The 21775-nt window shown below is 48.5% G+C and overlaps 1 protein-coding gene and 1 pseudogene across 1 annotated transcript; one reads left to right on the forward strand and one right to left on the reverse strand.

Moving 5' to 3' along the window:
- The window catches only part of LOC131586381 (uncharacterized), a 655697-nt pseudogene that overhangs the window by 481205 nt on the left and 152717 nt on the right, over positions 1–21775 (reverse strand).
- On the forward strand, positions 1214–4173 carry LOC131586394 (zinc finger protein 239-like; the record flags this gene model as incomplete). Its single annotated transcript, XM_058853224.1, has 3 exons — positions 1214–1283; positions 2923–3001; positions 3188–4173. Coding segments are annotated over exons 2-3 (1038 nt in total), but the record flags the coding sequence as incomplete, so codon positions are not given.

Below are 21775 nucleotides of genomic sequence, written 5' to 3' on the forward strand. Positions count from 1 at the left end.
ATGCTCCAAGGGACTTGGAGTTTTGCTTCTGACTCCTTGAGCAGCTTCTTCAACCTTCTCTCAGTGCCTGAGGGTCCTGGACTCAGCCCCAAATCCAGCCTGGGGTTCATTAAAATACAGAAAGCCTCGGGGGCTCTTTCTCCTCTTTCCACTGTCTTCAAGTCCAAGGCTTGTGCCGCTGCTTGGAGTCAGTTTGGAGTTCTGTTGAGGAGGAAGATTTGAAAATCTACCCTGTTTTATTTTTTTTAGATCAAGGGCATATTTTTTAATTTTCTAGTTGAGAGAAGAGGTGACAGAAGCATTTCCCAAGTAATCTTGATGCTGAAAATCTCCTTAGGAGGTCTGGTCACAGAGAAGAATGAGCCCCTTGTGGGCTGCCCCTGTTTGGACAACCTGCTCCTCACCCCGAGCCTCAGCATGTCTGACATCGCCCACCTGGGACTGACATCCCAAAACATTGAAAACATTTATCTTTATAATTTTTCTTTATCATTAAAATCTAATTAATTTATAAAAATAAATATTTGATTTTTATAATAATATTGTTCTGTATTTTTATAACCTAACTTTTATATTTATATGAAAGAATTGATCCATTTTTAGCAACTAAAACCATTATTGGTCCTTGGTTCAAAGTAACACAATTCCCTTCATTAATTAATTGATCAAAATTTCTCCCTCTTTATGCTAATTACTCCTATTTTTAGTCCTTTGATCATCTTTTTTAATAATTTTCTCAGACAGGGTAAAAGGAGCCACTTTGGGGTCCACGGGGACTTTTCTGGGGAACATCTGGGGCAGTTTTGGGTCTGGGGAGAGAATTTAGAGAGAATTTGGGGGTCTGGAGGACACTTGGGGAGCCGGGTGGGCACTTGGAGGGGCACTTAGGGATTCTGTGAGACAATTCGGGGTCCGGGGGAGCACTTGGGGGTCCAGGGGGGCACTTGGAGATCAGGGAGGGGAATCTGGGGGCCCTTCGGGGTCCGGGCGGGCACTTGGGGAGCTGTAACAGGGAATCTATGGGGCGCGGGGGATGATGGGAGTTGTAGGCACCGGTATAATACGGTTTAATGGGGCCGCGGAGCATCACGGGAGTTGTAGGCGCAGCTCCAATGGGTTCCGGTGAGGCGCGGGGCATGACGGGAGATGCAGTCCCGGCTGGAATAGCGCTCTATGGGCGCCGCGGAGCATGATGGGAGCTGTAGTTCCGGAAGTGGCTCGGAAGGCGCGTTTGGCCGTGCGGGGAAGCGCTTGGAGAAAACTTTTGCGTCCGAACAGTGTCTGTAGGTGCTCGGGGCGAATGTATACGGCTCGGGAGCACTTGGGGGGAGCCTGGGGAGCTGTAACCGGGATCTTTAGGGCGCGGGTACGGCAGGAGGTTTGGGCGCGGAACTGTGTTGTGGGATGATGGGAGATGAATTCCCAGGAGTGGCTGGAAGGGGAATCTGTGGGGTCGGGAACATTCAGGGATCCAGGGACGCTTTGGGGGGTCCCGAACGGGCAATGAGGGGGCACTCGGGGATCCTGGAGGGTTTGGGGAACACTTATGGGACATATGGGGGGCGATGCCGGGGTTCTGGGGAGCGCAGGGCATATTCCCAGTTCCTCACAACCTGGTCTCAGTTGCCCCCTGGAGGCTCCTACTCACTGCCAGTATCATCCCAGTATGATCCCAGTATGATGTCAGTATACAGCCAGTGCAATCTCAGCCACTGCCAGGATGATCCCAGTACAAACCAGTCCCTGCCAGTGCTGCCACTCCTGGGATCCCCCAGCCCTCTCTGTGTTCCCCCCTCCCACATCTCCCCAGAGCAGCCCCAAGGGCTGGCAGTCCCCAGCCAGGGTCCCCAGCCAGCCCCAGGTTGGATCTGCAGCCCCCAATTTTCCCAGTTTCCCTCTCCTTTTCCCCGGGCCGGGTTCCCCCCGTCCCCAGCGGGTGGGAGCAGCGGAGAGCCCCGCGCTGCCCATCCCGACCTGTCCCGGCTCCATCCCCGCTCCTGCCGTGGGCTGTGAGGGGTTTGGGAACGGGGCACCGAGGGTGTCACTGCTCCTGGGGGAGGAGGAGGAGGGATGGAAGAGGAGGGATGAAGAAGGAGAGAGGGAAGGGATGGAAGTAGAAGAAGGTGAAGTTAGGGAGGATGAAGAGGAGGAAGAAGAGGGACAAATGAAGATCAGGGGAGGTAGAAGGGACCACGAGGTCGAGCACTCCCTGAATACACAGCCCTCCACCTGTGGGATCATCACCCCCCCCATCCCAGCAATGACCAGGGTGGGGGAGCTCGGCCCAGATATCCTGGGGGATCCCTGGGTTGGGTTTTATGGGGGGGATGTTTGGAGAATGAAGAACTCCAAAGCTGAGCAGAAAATGCCCCTTGGGGGGCATTGGGGGGTCCTGGTGGTGGATGCTGTCAGAGGCAGCCTGGAGGAGCAGAGCCGTGTTTTCCTCAGGACCCCAAAGTGGGGAGCCCAGAGAGGGGGAGCGCCACAATTCATGGGATCCTGAACAGCCTGGAATGGAGCAGGGGGGACTCCTTGGACGTTCTGCACCCCAAAGCAGAGAATCACGGGACAAGGGACCATAGGAATCCAAAAAGCCCCATCATCCCTAAATGAGGAGATGGAAACGGGGGGAACTTTTTGGATTTCTGGCACTCCCAGCAACCTGGGGTGGGCAGGGACTGAGCAGACAAAGCAACCCCAGTGCAAGCACGACCCCCAGCAGCTGGGACAGAGAGGAACCCCTGAACCGCAAAGGGGAGAGAACAGAGATGGGAAACTCTTGGGAGGCATTTTCAGGGCTGAATTTTGGTGTTTGGGAGGTTTTTATGGGCCCCAGATACCCGGTAACTTCTAGAGATGAACTTGGTCAGGAGGAACACCCTAACCCAATGTGCTCGTGCATTATATTTTTCCCCAAACCAGGATTTTTCATTCCCAAACCTTGGCCAGATGGAGAAGGAGGCTGCGAGGAAGAGGAAGATCTCCCAGGACACCCAGGCAGGTGAGGATGAAGTCACTGCCCCTTTCCCCCTCTCTCCTGCTCCATCTCCCAGCCCAGCCTGGCCCCCGGCTGCAGGACAACCCCGCTGCCGACGCCGTCCTGCCGGGGATGCACTGGGGGGATCTCCTTCCCCTTCCCTCTGGCACGGAGGCAAATCCCATCCTCTCCTTGTCCTTCCTCCCCCAGACAAGGAGCTGAGGATGGAGACCAGGGAGGAAAAATCCCCACAGCAGAACCTCATGGAAGAGGCTGATTTGAGCAGCTCCACAGCGCAGGAATGCAAAGGGGAGGAAAATCCCCAGAGATCCTGCAGGAGGAGGGGCTCCAAACCCATCCCAGGGTGCTCTGAGGAGGAAAGACCCACCCTGTGGCGGGAAGTCGGCCAGAGATCCAGCCAGGGCTCTGAGCTGGTGGTCCATGAGCAGCTTCAGGATGGGGAGAAGCCCTACAAGTGCTTGGAGTGTGGGAAGAGCTTCAGCCGGAGCAACCGCCTGATCCGCCACCAGATGATCCACACTGGGGAATGGGCCTATCAGTGTAGGGAATGTAGGAAGGGCTTCAGCTGCAGCTCTGAACTCATCCGTCACCAGCGCATCCACACTGGGGAGAGGCCCTACGAGTGTCCTGAGTGTGGGAAGAGGTTTCAGACCAGCTCCAATCTCCTCAGGCACCAGCGGATTCACACAGATGAGAGGCCCTTCCGCTGCCCCGACTGTGGGAAGGGCTTCAAGCACAACTCCACCCTCATCAGGCACCGGCGCATCCACACTGGGGAGAGGCCCTACGAGTGTGGGGAATGTGGGAAGAGCTTTATCCACAGCAAGAGCCTGATCTTCCATCAGAGGACTCACACTGGGGAGAGACCCTATGAGTGTGGGGAGTGTGGGATGACCTTCAGCCAGAGGTCCCAACTGACCATCCACCAGATGATCCACACTGGGGAGAGGCCCTACGAGTGTCCTGAGTGTGGGAAGAGGTTTCAGACCAGCTCCACTCTCCTACAGCACCAGCTGATTCACACGGATGAGAGGCCCTTCTGCTGCCCTGACTGTGGGGAGGGCTTCAAGCACAACTCCACCCTCATCAGGCACCGGCGCATCCACACTGGGGAGAGACCCTATGAGTGTCCCCAGTGTGGGAAGAGCTTCAGCCAGAGATCTACCTTGACCCAACACCAACAGAGGCATCGGTAAGGGAAGCCCTGCGAGTGCCCCAAGAGCAGGAAGAGCTTCATGCACTGCTCCAGCTCCATCCCCCATCAGAGGACCCACGTTGGGCAGGACCTGATGATCCACGTTCCCAGTGATCTGTGTTGGGAACACACTGGGCTGGAGGCCATTTTATTTTGGTTTCAATTATCTTTTGATTCATCTTTATCTATTTAGAACAGAGAAATAGTGGTAAAAATCAATAAATTCATCAAAGGTATCTAAAACCTCACATTTTACTAGTGCTTCAAAGGAATCTGGGAGATACTTGGGAGTATTTGGGGGTTGTGGGGTTATTTGGTGTAGTTGTCTCCATTTCTTGGCACTCAAAGAGACAAGAGGGTTCGATCTTTCACCTCAAAACCACTCAGTGTCACTGAATCCAACTCAGTACCTCTCCAAAATTATTCAATTCCACAGCCCCTCAGGGTGTGTTGCCTTAAGTTTTAGCTTTCATATTTTTCATATTCTACACTGCCTAGGTTTGTAGTTTTGAACTTCCTATTAAGTGTTAGTGAGCTCTCTTCACAGAGTAGGTAGACAAAGCAAATCCTTTTCTAGCTTGATACCAAGGGCAATTGTTAGAAGTTTCAGCCCAAAAGCATAAACAAGGGTGGACTGAAGAGAGAAAAGAAGGATGAGACTTCATCATCTGAAGCTGTCATTGGACAATGAACATCTGCAATATGCAGATGTACCTGAACTTCTAAAAATGTGAGACCTTGTGATCAGTTGTCCATTTTTGTGACCATTTTTGGTCCATCTTGGGTGTAGCCCTGGCCAGGCTCTTGTACTGCCCAAGTTGTATCCTTTAAGGCCTTTTAATAAACTTTATTCTTAACTCTGTCCAGCTCCTGTTCTAGGTCAGCCTTCTGAAGGCATCAGGTGGAATGGGGTTGGAAGTGGATTGGGTGAAGTGGGATGCAAATCAGGATGGGTGAGATGGGCATTGGGTGAGGCAGGATGGGTGGGATGGAGTTTGGGAGGTGTGAAATGGGGGAAATAGGGCTTGGGAAGGGGGTCTTGATATCCAGCAGGGATGGGATGGGTTGGGGTTGGGACTGGGGAGGTGGGGTGGGGTCTGCAATGAGACAGCCAAAGTTTGGGGATGATGAAGGGAGGGGGAGCCCTGGGTGAGTTTTGTGTGAGGTGCCCCTGCCCAGGGAGGCAAAGATTTAGTTTCAAATGAACATTGTTAAATTGAGAGGCATGGGCAAGAGGGAATTCCATCCCTCTGCCTCAGAGGTTGGGCCCTGCAAGCCCAGGAAGAAACTCCACCCTGGACCCCTCGTGGGGAGGCAGCCCAGGGATTTCTGATTGGGTTTGGGCCCCTGGGGTTTCTCCCTTGCTGTGTTCCCAGTGGTCCCTGACCTTGAACTCCACCCTGGTTCTCAAACCCCATCTCCCTGCCTCTGTTTGGGGCTGTCTCTGGATCTGAGTTTGTTCCTGAGCTGAATAAATGTTTTCCTGAGCAGAATCCCATCTTGTTGGTGTCCCATGCCTGTTCCTGGTAACTGTGGCTTCCCTGGACATGATCCTGCGGCCCCGGAACGCAAGACCCCGCAAAATTGAGATCCACCCCCCAGACATCCAATAATCCCAAAATTCCCTACTATTCACCCAAATCCCCCCAGATTCCCTTAATTTCCCTAAAAAGCCCTTTTTGTCCCACTCCACTGCCTCCGCAGACCGTGTCTTTGGGTCACCTCCAGGAATTTGGAGGGGGTCTCTCCTCCCTTGCAACCCTGAAAAACCTGCTGCTTTTGGGAAAAAAATTCCCCCAAATCCCTTGGATTCAAGGGGGAGTTCCCCATTTTTGATGCATTTTTTGGGGGTTCCTGTCGTGCTATTGGGAACGATGAGAAGCACGACACAGACTCTCTTATGAGTTGAAAAGGAAAGCGAGTTTAATTACCTCAGATCATCTTTTATAGACCAATATGTGAAAGTACAGAAAGGTAAAACTCTTATTTGTTAGTAAACTAACACATCACCATCATCGGTCAGTGGGGTGCACCACCCCTCGACCTTCTCTTGCAAGAAAAAAAGAAACTGACAAACAGCACCTGCAAGGCTGTCTTCTATCTCTGAGGATTGTTTTAATTCCTCCTTTTGATTTCCCAGGACACTTTCTCAGGTGAAACTGAGAAAGATACGCAGCCTGATTTTCCACAGGCACTGTGCTCCCTGCTTTGCTCACAGCGGGTGTCACTGAGAGGAGAAAATGGAGGCTGTCACTGCTGTGGTGTCACGGAGAGGGGAACAAAGGGGCTGTCACTGCTGTGTTGTCAGAGAGAGAAGGAGATTAGGGCTCTCACTTCTGTGGTGTCACAGAGAAAAGGAAATTAGGAGCTCTCATTGCTGTGGTGTCACAACTTGGGGAACACTGGGGCTGTGATTGCTGTAGTGTCACAGAGAGAAGGAGATTTGGGCTGTCACTGCTGTGGTGTCACAGAGAGAAGGAGATTGGGGCTGTCACTGCTGTGGTGTCACAGAGAGGGGAACAGTGGGGCTGTCACTGCTGTGGTGTCACAGAGAGGGGAGCACTGGGGCTGTCACTGCTGTGGTGTGTGATAGATTGACATTTAAGATAAAAAGAGAAACAGCTAAGGAAGTTAAGGTTGCTGGAGGCTGATGGAAGTTTTTTGTCCGGGACAATACCTGGTCATTTCTGAGAACTGACAGTAGTTTTGCCCATTGAAAAGTGATATCAACCTGTGAACACCACCCCATAAAACTTAAGCCCGGGAATTTCTCTTTCTCTTTGGTTGCTGGCTTTTGAAGAGGTAACAGGGCTCTGGTTCAGCCTCCCCCCCGCCCCCCCAGGCCAGACAAGGCTGTGGTGGGGAGCAGGGCTGGCCGGAGTTCTGCGGTTCCTGGCGGGGGATGGAGACTGTGAAGTGACAGGAGCCCCTTCCCAGAGGGGCTGAAGCCCTCGCAGGGCTCACTGAGCCTTGTGCAGCGGGGCTGCCAGGCCAGGCTGGTTCCTGGCTCGGCTGCAGTTTCTGACCCTGCTGGCTTTCAGCAGAGACTGCCGAGGAAGGGGAGGGAAAGCTCTTGAGCTGCGGCGTGCTGAGACAGTGGCCACACTCCTCCAGAGCAGCTACCAAAAATCTTCCATGAGAAGCAGCTCCAGCCGCTGCCTCGGCAGAGATCAAGGCCTGGTCAAGAGTTTAACCCTTTCACTAGCCAGATGAGACTTGCAGATTAATCCTTTTTCCAGAGAGAGGGGAAGACAGAGGGATCAACACATAAAGAGACAGCATCAGCTATCAAAGCAAGCGAGGGAAGGAATTCAACCTCAGATGGGAAGAGAATAAGGAGATGCCTGAATAAGCTGAAATTTTCTTTTGTTCAAGCTATGGAGAGGGACAATCATGTCCTGAAAAAACTCCTTGAATTCATGAAACAGTATTTTGGGGGGATGGAGTATTTCAAAGTGTAGATGTGAGCAAAAGTAATTCATTGATGAAGCTGAGTAAAGGGTGAAGTTGTTGTAATCCTAGGAGATGCTGGAAGAGGAAAGGAGAAGTGAGAGTTGTTGAAGATTTGTGGCTCTTAACAGACAAAGCAAAAATTTCTGTTTCCAGAGATGATCACAGAGACAAATGAAGAGAACTTTTGCCTTTGAAGATCTCATCCTTCAAATGACACCCCTTGAATCATGGCCCAAGAACACACCTCAGAGTGCTGTGAAATGGAAGGAAAGGACTGATGGCAGAGTTTTTGGGGCAACTGGCGTCAGAGCAATGGGAAGCCATGAGAAAATGGTTTTCATGTGAAAAATCCATAGATTGCCAAAAGAGAACTTCTTTTTCTCGACAAAAACTGGTGAAAAGACTATAGCAAAGTTACTACCGTCTTAACCACCAGGTATTTTTTTGTCCTCTATGTTGTCAGTTCCCAAAGATAGGAAGCACAGGGTGGTGGGGAAAAAGGGTTTCTGGAAGTTTTATTCTGGTTTCTTATCCTTGTAGTTTGGTTAATAAAATTACTCTATTCCTTTTAAGTTTTAAGCTTCTTTTGCCCTTCTCATAATCCACATCTCACAGGAAAAAATGACTAAGTTTTCCAGCGATTTTTAAACTAATGCTTTAAAACCACAACAGGTGTCAGGGAGAGGAGGAAATTTGGGCTGTCACTGCTGTGGTGTCACAGAGAGGGGAACACTGGGGCTGTCACTGCTGTGGTGTCACAGAGAGGGGAACACTGGGGCTGTCACTGCTGTGGTGTCAAAGAGAGGGGAACACTGGGGCTGTCACTGCTGTGGTGTCACAGAGAGGGGAACACGGGGGCTGTCTCTGCTGTGGTGTCACAGAGAGGGGAACACTGGGGCTGTCTCTGCTGTGGTGTCACAGAGAGGAGAACACTGGGGCTGTCACTGCTGTGGTGTCACAGAGAGGAGAACACTGGGGCTGTCACTTGTGCTGGTGTGTGATCGACATTTAAGAAAAAATGAGAAACAGCTAAGGAAGTTAAGGTGGCTGGAGGCTGATGGGAGTTTTTTCTCCTAGCCAATACCTGGCCATGTCTGAGAACTGACAGTAGTTTTGCCCATTGAAAAGTGATATCAACCTGTGAACACCACCCCATAAAACTTAAGCCCGGGAATTTCTCTTTCTCTTTGGTTTCTGGCTTTTGAAGAGGTAACAGGGCTCTGGTTCAGCCTCCTCCCCCCCAGGCCAGACAAGGCCACGGTGGGGAGCGGGGCTGGTTGGAGTTCTGCGATTCCCGGTGGGTGGGTGGAGACTGTGGAGTTGATAGTAAAAGGTTATAAAATTTTAGAAAATTCAGGGACTTAGAAAGAAAGTTCGGCTTGGCAAGCCCTGGGAAAAGTAGACCGTGGGAAATGTTAGGCCTTGTGCTTGCTATAGATCATGTCAAACTGCACCTGTGTAGTGAGTATATGATAAATAATACAATTGCTAGATGTGATTAGATATAATTATTGTTTAAAGAACATGAGGAACAATGTTAGGGGGCTGGGGGGGGATCACGAGAAATCCATGCTTGAGTAAAAACAATGTTTACAATAGAACAATGTAAATTTAATAATTAATATGTAAGTTATATGTAAGGATAGAGTATAAAAACATGTCCAACTGAAAACCAAGAAGGGTCAGATTTGGGTATGTGTACCCCTGACACCCAGAGCAAATAAAGCACCTTTATATAATCATTCTGTGATTATGTGTGTTCCTGAACGCTAACATTTTGGCGACCCCAGATAAGACCTTGTGAGTGCTGCTGAGCGAGCTCACGACCCGATCACGCTCCAGCCGACACCGAGGGATTCTCAGCGACCCCATCAGCCGTGACCATCTCCGTGCTCACAACATCCCCAGGAGAGAAAGTGTCCTGAGTTGATTATGATGTTAAATTGTATCCCCATTCGTCCACCTAACCCAGACACAGGTTTTATATTCTTAAAATTCCATCTGAGAGTAAAAGTGAGTGGAAAAGAAGCACCGAGTCTGTTATCAGAGGCTGTACTTGCTCCCCCCGCATCGGGAGTTTTGACTACAGCACAGACAGACAACAAGACACAGATCGCCTTGGCTTTCCAACTAGCCGGAGCAGAGAGGTCTTCCTGGACTGTTTTCTGTCCCCTTTTTTTGAAACAAATCGAACCTGCTTTGGACTGGGGACTCGGGGGAGCACCGGGAGCTTGCACCCGTGGACTACCGGGAGCCCAGCCTGGGCAGCGGCATTTTCCAGTGCCAGAGGGACTGATAACAGAGCAAACACCCACAGGAAAGAGACCCTCTGAAGTTTGTCATCTTTTCTGAACGGCGAGAGGTTTTTTAATTTGATATCGTTCATTTATGTGCTGGGTAGTGCTGTACCTGTGAAATGAACAGGTTTTTTCCACTTCTCTCAGAGAAATCTCTTCCCGAACTGGTTGGGGGGTGGGAAAAAAGGGCCACGTGGGTTTGCTTCCCGGGGGGAGCCCCACTGGAGGTTTTCTCCCAAATTTGCCCTAAACCAGAACAAATACACTGGGCCTCTGGTGGTCCCGACACAACGGCCCCTGATACTGTGGGGCTCTGTTCCTTCCTCCCCATGGAAAAGAACTGGTATTCTTGTCCAGGGACCATTTTTAATTTGGCCTCCCAAATTTCATATATCCAAGGATTGCTCCCTGAAAAAAGCTGCTGAGACAGAGAGGTCGGGTTGGCCCTGTCCTCTGGTGATGTTCTTACACTATGAGAAGATGGTTTTAATTTGGAAACACCTTGCAGAAATCTCAGATATCTGCCAAAGAGGGGTCTGGAGGCCTCGGGCACATGACTATATAGGGACAAACGAGCTGTATAATCTGTGGGGTGGAGACTGAGGACAGTGGAGGAGAGCCATGAGATGTTTAAAGAGTGGTTTCAGAGATGGTGGATCCTTCTGACATACGCAGAGCTGTCAGCAAAGGAAGGGGCCAGCGAGGTGGGGGAGCCGGGGGATGACGACAGCCTGCAGGGACAGAGGCGCAGGGCATGGACACCACAGGGCAGCCTGGGCTGGAGAGGGCACAGGGATGTGCTGTGCAGCTGAAAGGCCCTGCCAGAGGCAACTTGTGCAGCCCTTGGGCCATGGCTGCTGGCCCTGGGCCTGAGGCCAGCAGGGGACAAGTGACCCTGGCAGCCCTGGGGCCTCATTGCCTCCTTGTCCCTGCTCAGCAGCCTGGCAGGGGCCGCCCCATGGTGCTGCCCTTGGCATTGCACATCCCCACATGCCAGTGCCCCGGGAAGAGCCCTGAGCAATGAGGGAGGGACAGCATCTGCCTTGCCAGGGGCTGGGGCTCAGCCCTTGGCCCTTGGCATTCCTGAAACACATCCAGCTTTGCTCAGCACCACAGACACCTTTCCCTTGCTTGTCCCCAGCTGGCATCAGGGCCTCCAGTCTTCTGCTCTACCTGGAACCTGGGGACGCTTTCTCACTCGTGTCTCTCATTTCAACTACAAGAAACTTCAGTGTTTCTGCCTGTGTTTGAGTTCTTGAGAAGTTTCTGGAGCACACTCTGAGGGACTGAGTGTGATGCCAAGAGCCCCAAAGGCCCGAGAGGGTGATGAAAGTGCTGGTGCTGTGTCTGTGCTGCTGAGCTGGGCCGGGCTCCTGGCCCAGAGGCAGCTCCTGGCAAGGGCAGCGCTGCAGAGAGACAGCTCTGGCCAGGAGCAGCTCCTGAGCACAGCCCAGCAGGGCTGGGGCCCTGCCAGGGCAGCTCAGGGACACCAGCAGGCCCAGACAGAGCTCCCAGGGGCTCAGCACTGGCAGGGGCTGTGGGATGTGCCAGAGGGGGCTGTGTCACAGCGGCACCTCTGTGGCTGTGTCCTGGAGCCCCAGAGCAGCTGGGATGTCAGAAAGGGGCTGTGTGACAGCTCCGAGTGGGTTGTGTGAGGTCACAGATGGGGCTGTGACATCACAGAGTTTGTTGTGTGAGGTCACTGAGCAGCTATGGCAACATAGAGGGGATTCTGTGACATCAGAAATCAGGGTGTGGCATCACAGTGTGGGCTGGGTGATATCACTTTGTGGGCTGTGACATCACAGAGAGGACTATGACATCAGAGGTTGAATGCATGACATCACAGAGTGGGTTGTGACATCACAGAGTTTCTGTATGACATCACAGAGCCACCACAGGGTGGGCTGTGACATTACTGGGTGGGCTGTGAGGTCACAGAGCAGACACCACAATCCCAGAGGGCGGCTCTGTGACATCAGACAGCAGGCTGTGACATCACAGAGCAGCTGTGTGACATCAGAGAGAAGAGTGTGTGATGTCAGAGAGAAGGCTGTGACATCAGAGAGTAGGTTCTGTTATCTCAGAGGGGCTGGGACATCACAGACCAGGCTGGGACATCACAGAATGGCTCTGGGACATCCCAAGTGCTGTGGGGCCTGGGACAGCAGGACAAGGACCCCTGACAGCGTCCCTGTGTCCCCCAGGGCCAGAGCCTGGGCCAGGGCTCCTTCACCCTGTCACCAACGAGGGCTTGAGAGCACTTAAAAAATCCCCAGCAAGGGAGCAGCAAAAACCAGATTTAATATTAAGCACCAGCAGCACAAAGTTCCTTGGCAAGAGTCACTCTGCTCCTGACTGGACACTTCAGGCACAGCAAGGAAACAAAGCAACAACAAAAACAAACAAAATCCAGGCAATCCAACCAGAAATGAACCCAGAACCGTCCATCCGTGTGTGTGTGTGTGTGTGTGTGTGTGTGTGTGTGTGTGTGTTTGAGCTTAACAGAGATCAAACTTAACAGGACTTCACTTATACCTTCATTTATACCTCAAACATCACAATTTAGCAAAAGAACTTAACAGCACTTAAGCTGACTTATATGACTTCAGGATTTAACAGTGGAGTAACACTTAACAATATTCAGCTTAGTTTACTGTTGGAGTCAGAGGCACTGAGAGTGTGCCCTTATCTCTGATGCCTGGCTCTGACATCCAAGAAAACACTGAATTTCATATAACACTGTGAAAACAACTGTTAAATAGAAAAACCAGGAGTGTAAGTGTGTAGATTAAAGAGATTTCTTATGTCACTGCATGAAAAAGTTAAAGTTTGGAGTTTAAACTAGTTCAGAAAATAGAGGACAAGATGGAGGATTCAGGGTGTTGTCTCTTGTCCTTCTTTCTTCTTCATCTTCTTCTTCTAGAGGTTTTTGGGTAGTAGTAGGTGATTGGATTGAGAATGCTGCAGTGCAGCACACAAGTGTTGGGTCATTGGGTCACTAAGAAAAAATATCTCCTTGGCATTTGTTAATTGGGTAAATGAACATATAAAAATCCTTGAAGAAGATCTTTGTTAGTCATTTTGCACCTTTCTATCTTAGTGCACATAGCTGCTTGTAGCTCCTTGTACCCTGTATACATGTAATGGAGATAAAAGAAGAATAAACAACCAAGTCCAAACAAGAGAAAACTGCCTCTATCTCATCAATCTTTAGTCCAAGGGGGAAAAAGAACCCAACCACAAGTGTCCCATCAGGACACCAGGGCCACACTGCACCACTGCAGATGGGAGCAAACCCTTGTGGACTGCGTGCCTTACAAATCTGCTAAACCCATGTCACACACATCCCTGAATTCAGACATTTAAAATATGTACATTTATCCACAGATACCTTTTCATCAGCAATATGTGCTATAAAACACACAAGAGAAAAGGGTCGGGATGCCACTGCACACTGGCAGTCAGCCTTTGCTGTTTTGAGCATCCCTCATAGCATCAAAACAACACACATCTCACAGAAAACAAAACATTTCCTACAGCCCTGGAGTGTAACACACCACACTGGCGTTCCTCAAATAACAATAAAACAGGCCATTGTGGGAAGAGCACATGGCACTTTAACAGGAATTACTGAAAAACAAGAGGGAGGAATGTGTGGTGGGACCCCAGAAAGCAAAGTAGCTAAGGCTGTTCATGCAATAAATCATTCAGCAGTATCAGAAGATCCCCAAACCCAGGCTTGCTTGAACTCTGCAATTCTAACACAAGTGAAAGACTTAGCAATGTGAGCTCTAACAAGAATTACCAACTTGTCAGTGCCAACCCAAAGCTATTCAAGTAGAAGACAAAACCCCCATGAGCTATATATGCAGTGAAGCAAGGGGTCAATTAATGCTACAACTGGCACGAGATAATGCAAACCAAGACTGTAGAAAAATTATAGCTGCAGTACCTCAAGGGAATCCATCTCTGGAGGAGATGATTACAGCATGTGCTAAGGTTGGGACTGGATCTCATCACATGGATATGCTAGCCAATTCTATTACAGCTGCTGTTAAACTCACACCCCATTGCTACAAGTGTGGACAACAAGGCCACGGGAAAATAAACTGTCCACACAAGCCGATTCCACAGGGGACAGCTCAGGGACAAAGAAGTGATAATGCAAGCTGCAACCAATGTGAAAGAGTTGAACATACAGCCAAAGGACACAAACAACACCCTCCTGACAGTACCTCTACGGATGTGATGGAGCAGATTAAAGAAGAGTAACCAGAACAACTTATTCAACGTGAAAATCAGACTCTTGAAAAGACAGTTCATTTAAAAACTGTTTGTTTACAAATTGTTTTTCTGCTAAGTTGGGTTTTTCTCACGGTTCTAAATGTTGAATGTTTTTGTTTCTTGTTTAAAGAGTTCAGGTATAATCTCAGTTCTAAATACTTTCTTGTTTTTTAATATTAAGTTGTAACTTTTCACTGTAAGTAGTTAACCTGTGGTTTGTTAGCTTAAAGGATTGTGATCCTGTCTGCCAGCTCCTGGAAGGGAGTGTTGCAAACTCAATTAAGTACACAATGCATATTGCTTGCTGAAGAGAATTAATTGCGTCAAATTAATTAGAAAACTTCATTCAAATTAAACCCATGCTGTCCCTGTTATCATGTCTGCAAAGGGCCCTTGCAGATAGGATAACAGAGAGCATTTTGTATTTTTTAATTTAACCAAAAAGGGTAAATAGTCACAGTATGGTCACAGTAGAGCTGGTCAGGACTGGACAAAGTAAATCTAGACATAACACAAATCTAATTTAGCAGTAAATCTACTTTAGCCATAACACAAATCTAATTTAGCGAGCCTAATTCATGTCTGAACCACTGCACACCACTGGCCAGGATGCTGGGCAGGGAGGGAAGTATCAGCCAATGGCTGTCTAGCCTGGGAAATCTGAATTTGGTATTCAAGTGAGTTCTGAATAATAAATGAGGCTGTTTTGTCTGATGAGCACCTGGAGCATGAATCGTGGATTTTGTCTCTCCACCCAGGACCAGCGTGTTAGAGATACACCTTGGGCAGTACAAGAGCCTGGCCAGGGCTACACCCAAGATGGAGCAAAAGTGGTCACAAAAATGGACAACTGATCACAAAGTCCCACATTTTTAGAATTTTAGGTTCATCTGCATATTGGGGTTCATTGTCCAATTACAGCTTCAGATGATGAAGTCCCATCCTTCTTGTTTTCTTTCTTCAGTCCACCCTTGTTTATGCTTTTGGGCCTGGAACTTGTAACAATTGTCCTTGGTATCAAGATAGAAAAGGAATTGTTTTGTCTACCTACTCTGTGAAGAGAGCTCACTAATACTTAATATGGAGTTCAAAACTACAAACCTAGGCAGCACAGAATATGAAAAATATGAAAGCTAAAACTTAAGGCATCACACCCTGAGGGGTTGTGAAACTAAATAATTTTGGAGAGGTACTGAGTAGGATTCAGTGGCATTGAGTGGTTTTGAGGTGACAGAAAATAAAACGATCTCCAGCCCAGTGTGTTCCCAACAGAGATCACTGGGAACGTGGGTCATCAGGGCTCTGCCCAACGTGGGTCCTCCCATGGGGGATGGAGCTGGAGCAGCACATGAAGCTCTTCCTGCACTTGGGGCACTCGCAGGGCTTCCCTTACCGGTGCCTCTGTTGGTGTTGGGTCAAGTGAGAGCTCTGGGTGAAGCTCTTCCCACACTGGGGACACTCGTAGGGCCTCTCCCCAGTGTGGATGCGCCGGTGGGTGATGAGGTTGGAGTTTTGCTTGAAGCCTTTCTTGCACTCGGGGCAGCGGAAGGGCCTCTCATCCGTGTGAATCCGCTGGTGCACGAGGAGAGTGGAGCTGGTCTGAAACCTCTTCCCACACTCAGGACACTCGTAGGGCCTCTCCCCAGTGTGGATCATCTGGTGGCAGATCAGTTGGGACCTCTGGCTGAAGGTCATCCCACACTCCTGACACTCATAGGGCCGTTCCCCAGTGTGGATCCTCTGGTGGCAGATCAGGCTGGAGCTGCAGCTGAAGCTCTTCCCACACTGGGGACACTCGTAGGGCCTCTCCCCAGTGTGGATGCGCCGGTGCCTGACGAGGGTGGAGTTGTATTTGAAGCCCTCCCCACAGTCAGGGCAGTGGAAGGGCCTCTCATCCGTGTGAATGCGCTGGTGCTGGAGGAGATGGGAGCTGATCCGAAACCTCTTCCCACACTCAGGACACTCGTAGGGCCTCTCCCCAGTGTGGATGAGATGGTGGCGGATGAGCTCAGAGCTGAAGCTGAAGCCCTTCCCACATTGCCCACACTCGTAGGCCCATTCCCCAGTGTGGATCATCTGGTGGCAGATCAGGCTGTTGCTCTGGCTGAAGCTCTTCCCACACTCCAAGCACTTGTAGGGCTTCTCCCCATCCTGAAGCTGCTCATGGACCACCAGCTCAGAGCCCTGGCTGGATCTCTGGCCGCCTTCCTGGCACAGGGTGGGTCTTTCCTCCTCAGAGCACCCTGGGATGGGTTTGGAGCCCCTCCTCCTGCAGGATCTCTGAAGCTTTTCCTCCCCATTGGTTTCCTGCACTGTGGTACCGCTGAAAATGGCCTCTTCCATGAGGTTCTGCTGTGGGGATTTCTCCTCCCTGGTCTCCATCCTCAGCTCCTTGTCTGGGGGAGGAAGGACAAGGAGAGGATGGGATTTGCCTCCGTGCCAGAGGGAAGGGGAAGGAGATCCCCCCAGTGCGTCCCCGGCAGGACGGCGTCGGCAGCGGGGTTGTCCTGCAGCCGGGGGCCATGCTGGGCTGGGAGATGGAGCAGGAGAGAGGGGGAAAGGGGCACTGACTTCCTCCTCACCTGCCTGGGTGTCCTGGGACATCTTCCTCTTCCTCACAGCCTCCTTCTCCATCTGGCCACGGTCTGGGATTGGGAAATCCTGGTTTGGGGAAAAATACAATTCATGAGCACATTGGATTAGGGGGTTCCTCCTGCCCAAGTCCATCTCTAGAAATCCCAAGCTATCCATAAAAACCTCCCAAACACCAAGATTCAGCCCTGAAAATGCCTCCCAGGAGTTCCCCCTCTCTGGTCTCTCCCCTTTTGGTGTTCAGTGGTTCCCCCCATCCCAGCTGCTGGGGGTCACACTCTTTCTGGGGGTCCCCTGTCTGCTCGGTCCCTGCCCTCCCCAGGCTGCTGGGAGTGCCAGGAATCTGAAAAGTTCCCCCTGTTTCCATCTCCCTACTGCGGGATGCTGGGACCCCCAATATCTTCACAAGGGGCATTTTCTGCTCAGCTTTGCAGTCCTTAATTCTTAAATATCCCGCCCCCCCCCCCCCCCAAAATCCAACCCAGGGACCCCCCAGGATATCTGGGCTGCGCTCCCCCTCTCGGGGCACCTGTGAGATGGGGGGTGATGATCCCACAGGTGGGGGACTGTAAATTCAGGGAGTTCTTGACCTCTTGGTTTTTTCTCCTTTCCCTGATCATCCTTTGTCCCTCCTCTTCCTGTTGAAGTGCATTTAAAAAATTATGGTCTGTCCCAAGGGAAGAACTCACCCTTGGTGTTGTATAAGGTCAGTCCCTACCTAACCTCCCTTTTCTTTTCCCTTTCCCATTGCCTGTAACCCCCCTGTATCCCCTGGCCACCCCCTCCCCCAAGTTTAAGAGAGCACCCGAGGAATCTCAGCCTCTTCCTTGACCTGGGACCACGTCTCGTAAGTCTGAGCCTTCTTTGTCTAAAATACCTTAGGTCCATGTTGGATATATTTTGAGACCCCTTCCCGCCCGTGTTCTGTGAAGGGCGGACACATCCCCATGGGGGACAAGAATGAAGGGGTTTGTGGAGTATTTACAACATCTTCCTCCCTCTCCTCCCCTTCCATCCCTCCTCCTTCTCCTCCCTAACACCAGATTCTTCTCCTACTTCCATCCCTTCTCTCTCTCTCCTTCTTCATCCCTCCTCTTCCATCCCTCCTCCTCCTCCCCCAGGAGCAGTGACACCCTCGGTGCCCCGTTCCCAAACCCCTCACAGCCCACGGCAGGAGCGGGGATGGAGCCGGGACAGGTCGGGATGGGCAGCGCGGGGCTCTCCGCTGCTCCCACCCGCTGGGGACGGGGGGAACCCGGCCCGGGGAAAAGGAGAGGGAAACTGGGAAAATTGGGGGCTGCAGATCCAACCTGGGGCTGGCTGGGGACCCTGGCTGGGGACTGCCAGCCCTTGGGGCTGCTCTGGGGAGATGCGGGAGGGGGAACACAGACAGGGCTGGGGGATCCCAGGAGTGGCAGCACTGGCAGGGACTGGTTTGTACTGGGGTAACTGGAACCCTACTGGGGTAACTGGGAATGACTGGGAATGAGCACAAGCATGCTCTGGGCAGCTGAGATATACTGGGAGTGACAGTGACCATAACTGGGAACAGCTGGAACCACAGTGGGAGAAACTGGGAGTGAGTGGGATCGTGCTGAGATGGACTGGGACTATTCCAGGGACAACTGGGATCATACTGGTAGGAACTGGGAAGAATTACAACTTTTCTGGGATCATACTCAACTGGGATCATACTGGGACACAGTGGGAGCAGCTGGGTCCATGCTGGCTGAGACTGGGATCCCACTGAGGGTGACTGGAATCATACTGGGATTGACTGGGAGTGGCTGTGAGCAACTGGAATCATGCTGAGAGCAACTGGGAGGAGCTGGGAATGACTGGGAGCGTGCTGGGGCTGACTGGGATATACTGGGAGAGACAGGGAGTCCCAGGGATCACACTGGAGGCTACTGGGGTCATACTGGAACTGACAGGGAGCAACTGGGGGCCACTGGCCTCATACTGGGAGTGACTGGGATTAGACTGGGAGTGTGACGGAAACTGGAAAATTGGGGAAAAAATGGAAAAAAGCCCAGGATAAATTCAAGGAAAATTGAAGGGAAAATTCGGGGAAAAAACAGAAAAATATCAGGGTGAAATTCAAAAAAATCAGGGAAAAATCAGGAAGAAATTGGGAAAAACAGGGGAAAATCTGACAAAAAATTGGGGAAAACCAGGAAAAATTTTGGGGAAAAAAAAGAGAGAACTCAAGAAAAAAAATGTGAAAAAACTGGGGAAAAATCAGGAAAAGACAGTGGAAAAAATCTGGGAAAAATCAGGAAAAGTCAGAAAAAATGGGGAGAAAATCAGGAAAAAATAGGAAAAGAAGGAAAAGTCATGAACAACCAGGGAAAATTGGAAATATTTGTGAAATCATGAAAAAAACTGGGAAAGAACTTGGAAAAATTGGGGAAATACAGAAAAGAAAGAGGAATAAAAACTGGAAAGTAATAGGAAAAAAAACAGGAAAAATCAGGTAAAAACTAGGGAAATTTGAGAAGAAATTGGGAAAAAGCTAGAAGAAATTTGGGAAAGGAAGAGAGAAGAATCAGGAAAAAATGGGAAATACATGAAAAAAATTGTGAAAAATTGTGAGGAATGAGGGAAAATATCAGGAAAAGAAAGCCGAAAAGACCCTGGGAAAAATCAGGAAAAATCAGGAAAAAATTGGGAAAAATATTGGAAAAATGAAGGAAAAACCAGAAATATCTGAGAAAAAATTGCAAAAAAATAAGGAAAATAATTTGGAAAAAATCAGAGGAAAAATGTGGAAAAAAAAAGAGAATCAGTGGAAAATCAGGGAAACAAACAGGAAAAGGATAAAAAAATCTGGAAAAATCAGAAAAAATAATGAAAAAAATCAGGAAAGAATTGGGAAAAACCAGAAAGATTAGGGAAAGGAAAAGGGAAAAATCACGGAAAAAAATGGGATTAAAGCAGGAAAAAGCACAAAAATCAAGGAAAACTTTAAGAAAAGAAATGGGGAAAAATTGAAAATAAATTAGAAAAATAACAAAATAATGAAAAAAAATCAGGAAAAAAATCAGGAAAAAAAACAGGAAAAAATCAGGAAATAATGGGGAAAATCTGGAAAAATATTGATCAAATATTGGGTAAAATCAAGTAAAGAGAGGGAAGAAACCTGGAAAAAATCAGGAAAAACCAGTAAAGAAATTAGGAAATACAGAGAAAAATCAGGGACAAATTGTGAAAAAAAATGGGGAATAACCAGGAATAAATTGCGAAAAGAAGAGGGAAAAATCATGAAAAACTAAGGGAAAATCAAGAAAAAAATTTAGGAAAAGAATTGGGAAAAAAACAGGGAAAAATCAGGAAAAGAAAGAGGAAGAAGACTGGGAAAAAATTGGGAAAAATCAAGGAAAAAAAAAATGAATACAAGAAAGTGGGGAAAAACTTTGTAAAATTGGGGAAAAAAATTGGCAAAAAACTAGGAAATATCAAGGAAACAAACAGGAAAAAATCAAGAAAAATTAGGAAAAAAAGGGAAGTATTTGGACAAATCAGAGGGAAAAATCAGGAAAAAAAAATGAAAAAAATGTGAAAAAAATTCTGAAAAAAATTGTGAAAAATCAGGAAAAAAATAAGGAAAAGGGAATAAAACCTGGAAAAAATCAGGGAAAAAAATCAGAAAAAAAAATGAAAAAAATTGGGGGAAAATCAGAAAAAAAAATGGGAAAAACAAGAGAAAAAATTGGGAAAAAATGGGAAAAATCAGAAAAATTATGGAAAAATTTGAGAAAAAGTTGGGGAAAAGACAAAAAAATTTTGGGAAGAGTGAAAAATCAGGAAAAACAAAAAAATCAGGAAAAAAATGGTGAAAAAACTGGGAAAAATTCAGGGAAAATCAGGAAAATTAATTAAAAAAAAGAGAGAAAAGAATTGGGGAAAATAATGGGGAAATTCAGGAAAAAAACAGGATGAAATCCCCCTATCCCATTTTTCCATGGAATTTTGGGAATTGCCTACCTGGGAGGTCATAGAAGAATTTCCAGACCTGGGAATCCAGGGAGTGGGGAAAGGTGGAATTGCAGATGAGCTGGTCAAGATTTTTGGGAAGGTAAGATGGCCTGGTCCTATTCCAGCTTCCACAATGTTTGGATGAATCCCACTCCTCCTTCCGGCTAGAAATCATGGAAAAATCATGGAAAAATAATGGGAAAGCTGTGATTCAAATTCATGGAGTTTTGCCCCCAAAGCACCCTGTTTTCCCGCCAAAATTTCTATTTTTCCCCCCCAAAATATTAATTTTTTGGAATAATTAAATGGGGAAGATTAGGAGGAAATAGGGAAAAATAGGATGGAAATGGAGTAAAAATGGGGGAAATTGGAGCCAAAATGGGAAAAAATAGAGAAAAAATGGGATAAAAATAAGGACAAATGGGATGGAAATGGAGGAAAAATTGAGAAAAATGGGAGAAAGGAATGGAAGATGGGAATAAAATGATGGGAAAATGAGATAAAACCAGGATAAAAATGGGGAAAAAAAATGAGAGAAACTGGGAGAAAAATGAAGGGAAAATGGGAATAAAAATGGTAAAAATGAAGTGAAAGTGGGAGAAAAATGGAAGAAAATGGGGAAAACAGGAGAGAACATGGGGAACAAACCGGGGAAAAATAGAGCAAAAAGAGGGTAAAATGGGGAAATGGGGAATAAATAGATTAAAAATGGGAAAAAAATTGGGAAAAATTAGGACAACATGGAGAAAAAATTGAGTAAAAATGCAAGAAAAAATAGGAAAAAAATCAGAAAAATTAAGAAAAAAATTAAGGAAAATGAGTTTAAAAGGGAGTAAATAGAGGTAAAAAGAGAAAAATGTGTGAAAATTAGGGAAAAATAAAAAAAATAGGATAATAATGGGGAAAAAATATATGAAAACGGGATAAAATGAGGAAAAATGGAAAAAATGGGATAAAACCGGGATAAAAACGGGG

The sequence above is a fragment of the Poecile atricapillus genome, chromosome 19 (genome assembly GCF_030490865.1).
Source record: "Poecile atricapillus isolate bPoeAtr1 chromosome 19, bPoeAtr1.hap1, whole genome shotgun sequence".
Taxonomy (NCBI): domain Eukaryota; kingdom Metazoa; phylum Chordata; class Aves; order Passeriformes; family Paridae; genus Poecile; species Poecile atricapillus.